Source organism: Daucus carota, chromosome 1 (genome assembly GCF_001625215.2).
Source record: "Daucus carota subsp. sativus chromosome 1, DH1 v3.0, whole genome shotgun sequence".
NCBI classification, from domain to species: Eukaryota; Viridiplantae; Streptophyta; class Magnoliopsida; order Apiales; family Apiaceae; genus Daucus; species Daucus carota.
In genome coordinates, this window is record NC_030381.2 from 20,672,753 (window position 1) to 20,685,835 (window position 13,083).

A 13,083-nucleotide genomic window follows, 5' to 3' on the forward strand; every position below is an offset into this window, starting at 1 on the left:
CAACCATAAATGCAACTTAAACGAGGGCACAATTAACCAAAAACAACGGAGTTCAACTCAGCTCAACTAACCAGAACACGGTTTATAGTAGTCCCTTACAAAAAAGTAGAACACCGCCCAGCCCCCCAGAAGACTAAGAACTGCCATGAAGGATAAAGCTCTCCAGTAGCTGAGTTTCTGGTGCAAGAGGGAGTTTGGTATAAAGAATCTTCAATATTGAATCTTGAAAGGGAATCTTCATTATTCAGAAGTGTACATGCTCGCACAAAAATATAATTCTTTTTCAGCGGAAAAAAACTCATGAATATTATTAGACATTCTAGACATTCCCAGATACCAAACGTTTAAACAATAGACCTCTGGTGCCCGAATATCCTGCAATCAAGCATCACCCTGTTACTCTCCAGTAAATTTAAACCTCCTGGTTTCCACGATAAACAAACTTCAAAACAGTTCCAAATATATTCTCAACTGTCAGGAAAATTTGGACTTAAGTTAGACATTGGTGCCTGTTGGCCTTACAATCATGAATCTAAGTTCAGAGAATGTTGACATTTAATTCACTTTCCTAAACAAAAATGTTAACAATTTCAACAGTCACAAAAGACTAATACGAATTCAACATTCACACATCTGGATAACAGCATATAATATCCGATTTAAATTACATTCAACATCTTAAAATATCCATAGCAGCAGAAGATCTGCCTAGGTAAACACTTTCAAGTAATCTAAACTGGTATGATTTAAAAGAAATATAACATTACAGGAACGCCCTATTCTGACCCCTGTGGCCAATTTAATGCAATTGCTTCAAACCGCGCCTTTAAATTTGGCATCATACTCGTAAGGTTGCTGCATGAACGAATTGTAATCATGTCAAACATAATTAAGATATATGAGCAAAAAAATAACACCAGAAGAAAACTGAAAACCGTAAACAATAAGACTGAAGGTGTAGTCCAGAATCACTAGAAAGATTCCAACTCCCTATGATTTATGATATGCATAATAGGGTGATATATAAATTCATATACGAGTTATTTAAATCCATCCATGTACTTCTAGAATATCTAACATGCACACAAGAGAAAGGAGAGGGACTTCCACCAGAAAAAACAAAATTCCAGGGCCCATATACTAATCAGCTCTAGGCTCCATTTGTTTGCCTAATTCCTGATTTTCCCGTGTTTGTTTAGCTTCCAGAACAAATGCAGGAAAATCAGAAATTCTCATAGCTACTGCGTTTGTTACTTTGTTTGGGTCTCAGGAGAATAAAATATTCCAGAGGAAATTACCTCTGAATATGGCGATGAATTTTTGGAAAATGATTCCTCTTTCCGAACGAGAAAAAACATTTTTCAAACTGAAAATTTTCTCACAAATTTTCATAATAGTCTACTGACGGAAAACATATTCTCAGAAAATGATTTTCGGGAAGATTCCTGAATCATATTCCCAGAAAATATCTTTTAAACCGAACTTAATTTTTGGCAAACAAAGGAAGCCTTACTTAATAAATAAATCCAGTCCCAAAGGGGGAGCAGACATCTCCTAATGATACATGTAATCTGTGATCAGCCATTATGTAGCACTATCAACCAGAACTCAAATTTGGAGCATGATTAGCAAATTTGATAACAATCAAACCATAAACAAAGAAAGCAATATTTACTAATATCATAAGGTTTTCTTTCGAAAAGAAAATATGAGCATCCATATATTAAATATTACCAGAAAGATGGCAGAAATTGATCTTCGAGCAAACCATCTCTTGTGCATCGCCTGTTGGGCGCGTGCTGCTCCTTCGACAGAGTCAAATCTCAAATAAACATAACCAGCACTGTTCCTGTAGACCAAGAAGTATATAGTCAATTGGTGCGCAATAGTATGATATGACAATCTACAAAGAGATAAATCTTGCTACCAAGCAGGTGAAACTCATCAATCATATAGAGGTCAAGCATGCCTACTTGCAGAATAAAAAAGTTGCAGCAACAGCTAATTAGCAACGGAAGTAACTTGAGCTTCTTAGCTCCTCAATTACAATAGCAAGTAAACTTCCTCACCCCGATTCCTAAGATCCAGAGAGGTTGAACCTGTGGCATACACATTGATCCATAACTAATGGAAGAGAGAGGGATTCGAACCCCCGATAGTTCCATGTTTAAGACTATGCCGGTCAAAAGTTATTTACTCCATCCTTTCTTTTTACAATATTAAACGCTACACACTAACCAGGGATCCGAGGCTAAAAGATCTATTCCAACAATTTAGGATAATGCCAAAGCTTGACACATACCAATAAAATTTTTCAAAAGAAAACGTAAGATTATAATTGAGCTTAACTTCTCCAGAGAAGGTAATACTGTGAGTAGATTCAAAAAGTCTCAAAATCATCACTGAGTTATATAGTATGTGAGGACAAAGGACAATAATAAGGGACTAGAGCGAGAATAATTTACAAGCAATAGGAAATTTGCATTCTTTCATAAAGTATACGTATTATACTACATGCAACTTCATTGTAATTGCAAGGACATGTTTTCACCTTAATATATATGAAGGAAGCTACCTTTATAAACATTATTAGTTTTAGTAACATAAAGCATAGATATTATTGATTAGGATTAAACCATTCTACCTTTTCTGCATAAAACACATGTCGTCTTAGCAAGTGCACATGAAACACAGAAGTAACTAGTGTGGCCAAAACTCAAGATAAGAGGCTATAGAAACTCTTCAGAATAAATGATGATGGAGAATGAGGCAACGGAGAAGAGTGTAACTAAATAAGATAATACGAACACTCTATTTAAGGTTTGTGAAAAAAGGTAGGAAGTGGGAATAAGCATTCATTCCTAATTTTTAGGAATATATAAAGGAGCAAGTCTGCAATAGAGGAATGAATAGTTACCCACAGATGGTACATGGTACATACATCTTATTCCCTCCAAAATATACTTCTTTTAATATGATATATCCTCAGTATTATGAGAACCAATGACCTAATACAATCTGAACCATCAAATCACAAGTACATAAAAATGATCACAAAAACCACCATCTAAATAACGTTATACAATCTTAAACTATAGATGACTACGCATAAAAGTCAGTTCAACTCCACTCAACTCATTGCACCAGGGAAATATAGAATGGAAGTCAGAAGCCCATTCTTTTGCCTGATGCAACCTTGCATTAATTTTGATTATAGTCATGTAAACATCCAACGGTTTCCAAAGTATTAGTTTTACAGAGGTCAGAAGATCTGCAAGTTTATAGTATAACGCTCAAGTGAATATCTGAATCTTTATTTACAATTTCGCATGTCAAATAGCCTAAATTTCAATTTTCATATGTTTAATACTATTACAAACGAACGTTGCAAAAGAGTCGCAAAAACAAAATGAAACCAAAACCACAATTGAAATAAAATGTATTATAAGACACTTACTTGTCCACGTGAATATGTTTTACACGACCATAATTGGAACATTCTTCATGCACATCCTCTTTTATGTCCAAATCAAACTCTGGATCCTCCTGAGACATAATTAACAATTCCAGTAAGAGCATATTTCAGAATATACACACACACAAATAAAGATGTGCAACCACGTCTAAAGGGAATGGGATCAAACAAACCTCAGTTGCGGGATCAAACATATTCTTCAAGAGTAAACACTCACTAGGAACTCCAATAGGTTCTGCTACCAAAGGAGCGAACATTTGTGTTGGAAGAGTTGCAAGAGGAGCCCCATTGATGGGCATGCTGATGGATTGCTGAACTGGAGCAGCACCATTAACCGCAGGAGCAAAACTAAAAAATATAGTTATAAATTGATTAGTCATATGAGACACCAAAAGAACTGAATGAGCAAAAAAAAAATTTCAACATTAACAAACCTGGTGGCAGTACCACTGCGGTCCAACTTCTGCATGAGCAACGCTCTGGACTGAGCATTTAAAGCCTGTATAAGATGAATCCACAGTCACCAGATTAACATCCATATAAATAAATAATTATATTGATTTCTGACTGAGTAGTGAGCATATATGTCATATGACTCATATCAATGTCCAGTCTATAAACATGAGCTATTTTTTGTTACTTACCGTTAGCATGATCAGTAACCTCATGACAGGATAATTTTAAAGATCGAATAAAAATCATCATAAACATAAAATATCAAAATCATAAAATCACACACCAGGTATATGGGTGTCAGAACAGGTTCACCAGTTTGACCAATAAATAGGGATGGCAACGGGTTGGGTTTGGATTGAGTTTAGCTACATTCAAATCCAAACCCAAATATTTTCGGCTCTTATAAATAAATCCAAATCCAACGGATTTCGCATCGGGTCGGGGGTTTTTCGATTTTTCAATTGTTTAAATAATACAGTAAAGTCCAATATCCTTGATACAAGCAAATAATACTTTTTTTGATATTCAAGCAAACAATATTATGTGTGTGTGTGTAACAAATAACATTATAAACGATTAAGTTTTCATAAGTAACCATATATGAAATATTGTTTGGATATTAAATCATACTCCCTCCGTCCCGGTCAATTCTATACAGTTTCCTTTTTGGACCGTCCCATCATTTGTATACATTCCAAAAATAGTAACTTTTAATAATATAAAACACTATTACACCTACTACTTTCTTCCACTATCTTCATTCTATAATAATATAAACACTATTACACCCACTACTTTCCTCCACTATCTCAAAACTATCATTAAATATTAATGGGTCCCACCACTTTACCCATTTTTCCTCTAACTTTACCCACTTTTTACACTTTTTCTTGGTCTCCGTGTCCAAACCATTTGTATATAAATCACCGGGACGGAGGGAGTAATGATTATATAATTAAGAACTAAATGATTTACCTTAAAAAATAATGAAATGACTAAATATCGAATAATAACGAAATCGATATAGGCTTGGCGTTTCTAAAGGCCACACTAGAATTCTTTTCTATTCATTCAAACCAAGTGCACCACAACTGACAAATTATTCCAGCCCAGAACCTACGAGTATACATTATTCAAATACGCTTCAAACAAATTCCAGAGCTAAGTTACCCGGACACGGGTATGGGTATCGGACACGGGTACAGATCCAAGAGTCAGATTCGTAGTTTTAGGATAATTAGGATTCGTAGACGTGGATCCGGAATTAGACTCGGGTACGGGGAGTTGGCACTTAAGCTCCACGCAAGTCAAACTTAATATAGCCTGATTTATGGTACATTCATAAAAATAGTGTCTGCTGCTCATAAATCTCATACGCTGAAAATTGAAGCATAAAATCAATAGAACAACATAGAAACAAGTCATTCATGGATCTTGATCTCTATAAACAAGTTGAAACAAGACCTAAGTTTTCATTTTGATATGGGATATTACAAGGTGAGGTGTCCGGTTGTAATAAGAAGGGTCCGACACAGATCCCATACCCACACCCATGTCATGTCCGGTGGACACGGGTATAGGCACAAAAATGGAGAGTCCGGGTAACATAGTTCCAGAGCATCGGCACGTGTCTGTGTATCTGTCTGCATAACAATTGCCATCATAATAGAAATGCAAGTTAAAATTGTTGCTATGTATCTGTTACATATCATTAACTGTCCATTCGACCTTCCTGCTGAAACCTTGTTTAATCAAACTAGTACAAAATCCACGGAAATGCATAGAGCTCATACAGATGCACTAAGTCGAATATATAAAAATAGACACTAGTTAGGAGCCGGCTAAGATAGAACTCATACAAATGCACTAACCCCAAATACATAAAGATTAACAGAAGCAGGTTATGAGAACTTCAATGAAAGGTAGACACTAATATAAATATGATAATATAAATTCAGAACGAAAAGTGAAACTACTCACCAAACCACCACCTTCATCATCATCAAAGTCCGCAGCTTTAGCTCCTGTATCTTGTGCACCAACATGATCTGTAACAGATGAAACCTAACAGAAAAAAAATATTCGAGTCAAACAGGCTGTGCTATGGTTTCAAAAATTTGTGCAAATCACAGAGATATAAAGTTCCATTTAGTTAAAGACCTTGATTGTCCGACCAGCAATCTCTAATTTTCCATTCAAACTTTGAGCTGCTTTTGCATGTTCAAGTTGTTGAAACTGGAAGAAATGATCGAAAAAGTTGTCAGTAATTCAAGGGGCATAAAATCTAAAAATGAAATGCATATCTTACTGACAGAAGGATAATTCAAAGACAAAAAGACTTTTATTAATACCGACTTGAATAAAGCCGAAACCTTTGCAGTGTCCCGTCTCAGGTTCTGTAGGTAATTGAACAAGCTCGACTGGACCAAAAGCTTCAAAAATCTGAATCCGCCAAATAAGTTATATATGCATTTAGATAGCTAACTATTTGCAGGACATCTAAAAAATTCCAATCTAAAGAATACACATGAATTCAGTCTTACAACAACAAAAATACTATTTTTCTAAGCATTTGTTCTTTTGCACTAACATTTACATTGATAAAAATATGTATGTGCACACTAAAACAGATATTCATATTCAAAGACAACATGGCATTGCCCTGCAGTTTAAATGTGTGAACGAGTGAAGTATTAACAAGCATCCGGTCAATGATAAACAATCTGACGGTCTATAATTTCTACCTGCTTAAGCTGCAATTCTTTCATATTGAAATGTAAATTGCCCACATATAATTTTCTTTCAACAGCCCCATAAGGCCCTGAAAGACCACCAGTACCACCGGCAGAAGCGTTTGACTGAACAAGGTTCTTTTCTGCCTCTGAGGGTTTAATCATTACTGGCTGTCCAAGAAGTAGGTGACCAGAGAGCGCTATAGCCATTGGCACAGACATCGCATCATAAAACTCAATATACCTACAAAATTACCGGCCTCGTCAAAGGTATTGTCAAACAATAGTGATCTAAAATCCAAAGATCCACATGGCAGGAAAAACAACTAGACAGAAAACTTCAAATATTACAAATATAAGAATAATGGTTCCTATTATATTTTCAATTTAATACGGAACATGAAGGACAAAAACAATGCATGTCAAAAGAAATTTACAGATATATCCTTTCATGAGCAAATATAGTCCTCATCATTTTCCTGCTTTTAAGATAAAAAATATAAAAAACTGAATTCTCTATGTGAACACTAAAAGGCCTCAATGCTATAATAATAACACTCATCATAGCCTCCACTGCAAGCAGTACAACTGGCCAACTCTTCTGAGAGGACCATATGCTCAGGTAACTGCCACAGATGTAAAATTTATATATACAAAAGCTTGTAGTCCAATACCAGCTAAAACAGGCGCAATACCAAAAGGTCCATAAGAAGGTCATATATTGGAAGATTGGTAACACAGAACTAGATGAATAAATTAATCTTCTGCATTAAACAAAAAATAACTACTTTCCATATATAAACTTAAATATCACATATGTGCATCAGATAGTTGAAATACGAAACAACAGTTAGACACATACCCAACTCCTTTTGAACGTCTGGAGTTCCGGTCCATAATCAGCCGAACATCCCGGACCTGTGATTTCCAAAGCAAACTTTCAAATTAATTGATATATATCCAATTGAAAATACATGCTCTTGTATCTAAATGAAGATCTGGGGTGTGGGGCTGAGGGTAGGCTTTAATTAATATAAATAAATTCAAACTAGCAGCATGTTTCAGGTAGCTTTAAGCTGCCCCAATCTCCTTTAGGTTGTTGTGAGACATGTTTGTCTATGCTATAATTTTTAAGCTTAAAGCTAGTCCATAAAATTTAAGTGTCTTTGAGGTACTTATTTTCAGAGTTTTTGTCTTACACTCCTAACTTGAAGCAAATAAATTATACTTCAAGTTATAAGTAAACTTTTTTAAGTTGACCCGTGACCCAGACAGGCTCTTGATATTGCGGAAGCACCAATAAGATCAAAAGATGCAAACATACCCTCTGAACACTAAATATGTTTCCCACTAGCAAATTTCTTCATGACGAAAGGCAAAACAGTTTCACAAATTTTAAAACCATCCAAGAATCTAATTTGTCTCACAATAGAGCGCAACCAAAATCACCACTAAGAAGTAAGAACAAAATATAAATACATAGACTTAATCATATCTTTCCTAGCAATTTTCTTCACAACCAAAGGCAGACCACATGTTCCAAATATTCATTGCATCAAACATTCTAACATATCTCACAATAAAGCTTAACGGCATCTCCACAATGTCATCATCCCTGCCAACTCAATGGATTCCAGACTCCAGTTGCAAAGACACCTACTAATGACTGTTGCTGGAACGAGGATCTCCACTTGCCGCATGAGGGTGGGCAGAGACCAGTTGCAGGCAGGAGAAATGGATTATAAATTATTTGCTGGAAAAGGTAGCTTGGAGATTTGATCTTCTACAAGCAAGATAGAGAGGTAACATAAATTGAGTGTTAAGAAAAAATGTTTTTGGCAGAGAAGAAGAGATCGTTGGTCTAGGGCAAAACGGAACAGATGACTAGAAGGGGGGGGGGGGGGGGGGATTCCGCTTATGGTGCGGTTGAACATGATTCAGCTGCAATGATGGTTTGCAGTCGTCAATGGTTAGTATGCCGATGATGGGAAAAACCAGCAGACTGTGCATTTTGGGCTTCAGTATGCAAGAGAGGGTGGAATTGAAGAAGGGAAAGCGAAATAAATAATATCTGTTAACACAATTTGTTTTATCTTACAGCCAAAGCTATATATACATACACACCCGGGATATATATTTACATAGATATAGAGACTATTATGTACATCTCTCTTTTGTATCTAATAGAGCTGTATTATTGCGGTGGTGCCTCCCCCCCACCCCAAAAAAAAATAAAACTAAAATAATAATAATAATAATAATAATAATAATAACCACCACAACAACCCAGACCATATGTAGTTATTTCATACGTGAAAACATAACTAGTTATTCTATATACAAGTATACAATGTGCATATTACCGTGTATATTTAATAAAAGAATACATGTACATCTCAAAGCTGGTGCGGAAGATGGTGCATCTCAATTCTCAATATTGTTTATGCATCCTATTAACTACCAAAATACATAATGATAACAAAGGTCATAGAGGGGAAAAAACGGAAAAATCTTCACATACACAATAAGTACACAGCTGATATAGCAACATTGATTATCATTTAAGCAGTAATGCAGGTGATGGAAGCCACTTACCTTTCCTGCCTTTGAAAAGAACTCATAAACATCCCTCTCAGTCGCCTTGAGAGGCATCTGTCAACAAAGTACCAGAAAAACAAATAGGAACATCAGACATTATTTAAGTAATCAACTATATCCGTATAGTAACACGCAGCTTACCTGGTAAGCAAATACTGTTCTCTGATCTCTTTCTGGATCAGCTTCAGGCTCTGCCGCTTCTTTTTTGTCTTTATATCTCCTGCCACCAAACAAACTTGCACAATAATAAGTATACATCCAATGAACATATCATACCAAATCCTACATGGATCTAACTAAAATGGTCATCAGGAATCTGCAGGAGGTCAAACAGCCTACCAGATAGTTGACTTCAATGTCCTTCCGCAACATATTCTACTATTTACACAAACACAGCCGGCAGTGAAAAAAATACAAACTAGAGATTATAAATCTTTTGCCAGGCTCTCAGAATCTAGCCACTTTTGATCATTTAATATTGCCAACAACAAGCCACTAATTATATTTAACTTGAGTAACCACATGTTATAAAGAAAGCTTCTGATCAGACATTAATTTACTTCGTCATGTAGAGCTTAAGGCTTCCAGTAAAGTTATAGCAGATGACACATTTACATAAACAAACATGGTGTATACATGCTTTAAACCTGAAAATTTTAAATTGATTAATTTTTTATAATAAAAGCCAAGGGCAAAAAATATGACCAACTTCTGCACAGAAGATAAAAGATATATTAAATTGTCATTTTTATCACTTCTTAAACCAAAAAGAGATGCGCTATAAGGTTACATAAAATCAAAAAATTAATAGCTATAAAAGTTGACTTAAGTTGAGAAAAGTGAACACCAATTTGAGATATATTCACCAAGTACAATTAACACAAAAATAAATTACTCGGACTTCTTAACTACAAATTTTCGATTACAACCTACATTATCATTTCTGTAGTAACATATACAATGAGCCCTGATGAGCTACTACTATATACAAGGTGATGAATTGCTTATTAAACACAAGGACTTATTAACTCCACAAGTTAATGGGAAATTCTTGACTCGCGTTAAATCCTAAACAAAATTTGAGACGTTCAATATAAGATCTATCTCATATAGACTCAACAATTCTTTTAGTCCTATACATGGTTTCACACCAAATAGGACTACATAAATGGAGTTAATAGCATTAGATTGAGTCTTCATAGTGAACAAAAACTTGATAGACTGATACAGCCTCACCACATGCGTTGCCAACCTATAAATCCAATACACCATTGGTTAACATCTTCCCAAAATTTAAATTTAACAAAACAGCCTTATGCAGAAACATTATAAGATTCAAAAGTGCCCCAAATCTAAAGGCCAAAAAAGAATCACAACAGACCTTATAAACTCATATTGTGGAAAAGCCACATTCTGCATGGAAGCCTTGTAGAAGTTTCCGCATTGTTAGCCCATTAGAATGTGCAAACAATCCATCTACGATTTCAATCCAAGTTAGCATTTACATACTTTATACATATACTCTCATTTTCTTAAAGTGACACACCTTGGATTCTTTAGAGTGAGGGTAAATGTACTACAGTTAATTCCTTGTACTAAAAGACCTAATGCTAAATTGAGTGATAAATGACAGAATTCAAATTAATCCCTAAAATTCTGTTAATTCATCAAGCTAACAATATAAAATGAACATGAAAAATTAGAATCCGACAGCTAAATACAAACATAACAGCAGACCTAAACACAAAACAAGCAATACATATAACAACCAGATAAAACATATATAATTTCACCTGCTCTCTCGCAGCTCCTCCCTCTCTCGTTCTCGAATCAACTCCTTCTCCCGTTCCAGCTCCCGATCAATTCTCGAACGACTCCTACTCCTCCTCGACCTTGACCGCTCTCTTTCCCTTGACCTCTCCCTATCCTTCGACCTCCTCTCTCTTTCCCTGGACCTATCTCTCTCCTTCGACCTCCTCTCCCTCTCCTTCGACTTCTCTCTCTCCTCTCTCTCCCTTACTCTCTCCCTGTCTCGACTACTCCTATGCCGATCTCCCTCCCTATCCCTCTCTCTATCTCTCTCCCTGTCTCTCTCCTTCTCTCTGTCGCTCCGGTGCCTTGACGACCTCTCTCTATCTCTCTCCTTATCCTCCTCGCCACGAGACTTCCTGCTCCTTCGTTCCTCGTCGTCGTTGTCTCTCCTCCGGTGAGATTTGTCGGCCTTTTCCGAAACGACATCGTCCTTGGCGGCGGACGCGTCGGGATCAACAACAGTCTTCTCGAGATACTCGTACTCATCGAAATCCATGGAGAAATTGGGGGATGTGATAAACCCTAGGCTTTGAGCAGCAAGGAAGAAGCGAATTCAATTATGAGAGTCCCGTGTGGCTGTGTTTCGCACTTTAGCCCTCTCGAGTTTTATATACTTGTGTGAGCGAACCGACGAAAATAATTTACATATCGTTCTTTAGAAAAATAGTTGCAAGTCCGAAATTATTTGTTATTAATAAATTTAAAAATAATTAAGCAGTTGTGAAAATAAATAGAAAAATTTATTTTTATTTTAAATATGATGATTTGTGCAAAATGTGATTCTAAAAACAACACATTTGAGATGAATTTGATTATGATTTTTTTTAATAAAACTAAAACTGAGATCAACTTTTTTATTAAACATAATTATAGGAATGTTTGCAATTATGGGAGATATTCTATCAAAAATTTTGGGAATTTAAAAAATTCAGGTGTATTTAATTTTAGTTTTAATTTAAATAACATAACTTAAAATCTCAAAGATATATAATCACTATATTAAATAATTAAAGAAAATATGATAATATAGGGATGTTATTGGAACTAGTATTCTTTGCCCGCTTCGCATGGTTCTTAGTCTAACATTTTTTTGAAGTATAATAATTTTTATTATAATTATGTATTTTTTAACAAAAATTAGTCAAAATTATAAGTATTTATCTAAAATACATTATTTTAATCCAGCTCATTAATATATTTATCTTAATTTATTTTGTTATGATGACAAATAATGTATTATTATTTTTATACAATATAAAAAACATGCACAAAGTCTAAATGGCATATATATTTTGAAACCGTGGTGGTAGAATGTATTCTTATTTTAGATACCATAGTGTGCCAATTTCGCATTATTTTTTTTGTACTTGCAAACCTGCGCAGACCTGAAAAAAGCATAATCTTATGAAAGAGGAATTGATAAAAAAAAAAAAAAAAAACCTTACAATTTGCTCTCCCTGTATCTCTAACATTATAAATTGCGAGTCATATCAACAATCATATAACTCATAAATGATACAATTTGAGCTTCTTTTTTTTTTGAAAAAGTCGTACTATCAAAAGAGACACAATTGATTGACTTATGTTCTAGGAGATGAATGTAAGACTTTCTCAATTCAGCATGGAGACCGGATTGCATACATGCTCATAAGGCCGGGCAGTTTCAATAACCGTTGAGTTAATATTTCTTCTGTCCTCAAGCTCCACTTCTTTAGGACAAATCACCAAAATGCACAATACTTATCATGTGTTAGCTGGTAGTCAGAAGCTTCCCCTGTCTTCCAAATCTCACAATAGTCATTAATGGATGGGTTTAGTTTAGCTCCGTAAGTATTCGAAAAAAATTTAACAACTTACTTTCATAGTGTCTCTCAAGAACATGCAATAGCGATCTCAGTAGACCATTTTGTCCTGAATAACAAAATCTTCAGAGCTTACCCAGTGACCATTGCCACTTCCAAATTTTTTTGTTGTCCTCATCATTCGACTTCCACCTAAATTCAATTAGAA

At 35.2% G+C, this 13,083-nt stretch overlaps 1 protein-coding gene across 2 annotated transcripts; it reads right to left on the minus strand.

Annotated features, from left to right (window-relative positions):
- Positions 1-537: 537 nt before the first annotated feature.
- LOC108204215 (uncharacterized) lies at positions 538-11,684 on the minus strand. Of its 2 annotated transcripts, XM_064092783.1 has the most exons (14): positions 11,055-11,196; positions 10,643-10,737; positions 9,403-9,481; positions 9,259-9,315; positions 7,526-7,581; positions 6,676-6,907; positions 6,287-6,373; positions 6,092-6,166; positions 5,912-5,995; positions 3,910-3,974; positions 3,649-3,823; positions 3,458-3,546; positions 1,735-1,849; positions 538-855 (listed from the first exon to the last, which is right to left on the minus strand). In XM_064092783.1, exons 2-14 carry the CDS (start codon positions 10,678-10,680, stop codon positions 814-816), a joined length of 1,194 nt encoding a protein of 397 aa, XP_063948853.1. In that variant the 5' UTR covers positions 10,681-10,737; positions 11,055-11,196; the 3' UTR covers positions 538-813. The 2 variants fall into 2 exon arrangements, with proteins under 2 accessions (XP_063948853.1, XP_063948848.1); XM_064092778.1 differs by lacking the exon at positions 10,643-10,737 and having other exon boundaries at positions 11,055-11,684.
- Positions 11,685-13,083: the final 1,399 nt, after the last annotated feature.

Coding starts and splice junctions, on each gene's coding strand:
- LOC108204215 (XM_064092778.1), bottom strand. CDS start 11,569: ATGGATTTCGATGAGTACGAGTATCTCGAGAAGACTGTTGTTGATCCC. Junction 7,582..9,258: donor TCTTTTCAAAGGCAGGAAAG/GTAAGTGGCTTC, acceptor TGGAAATCACAG/GTCCGGGATGTTCGGCTGAT. Junction 3,975..5,911: donor ATGATGAAGGTGGTGGTTTG/GTGAGTAGTTTC, acceptor CATCTTATACAG/GCTTTAAATGCTCAGTCCAG.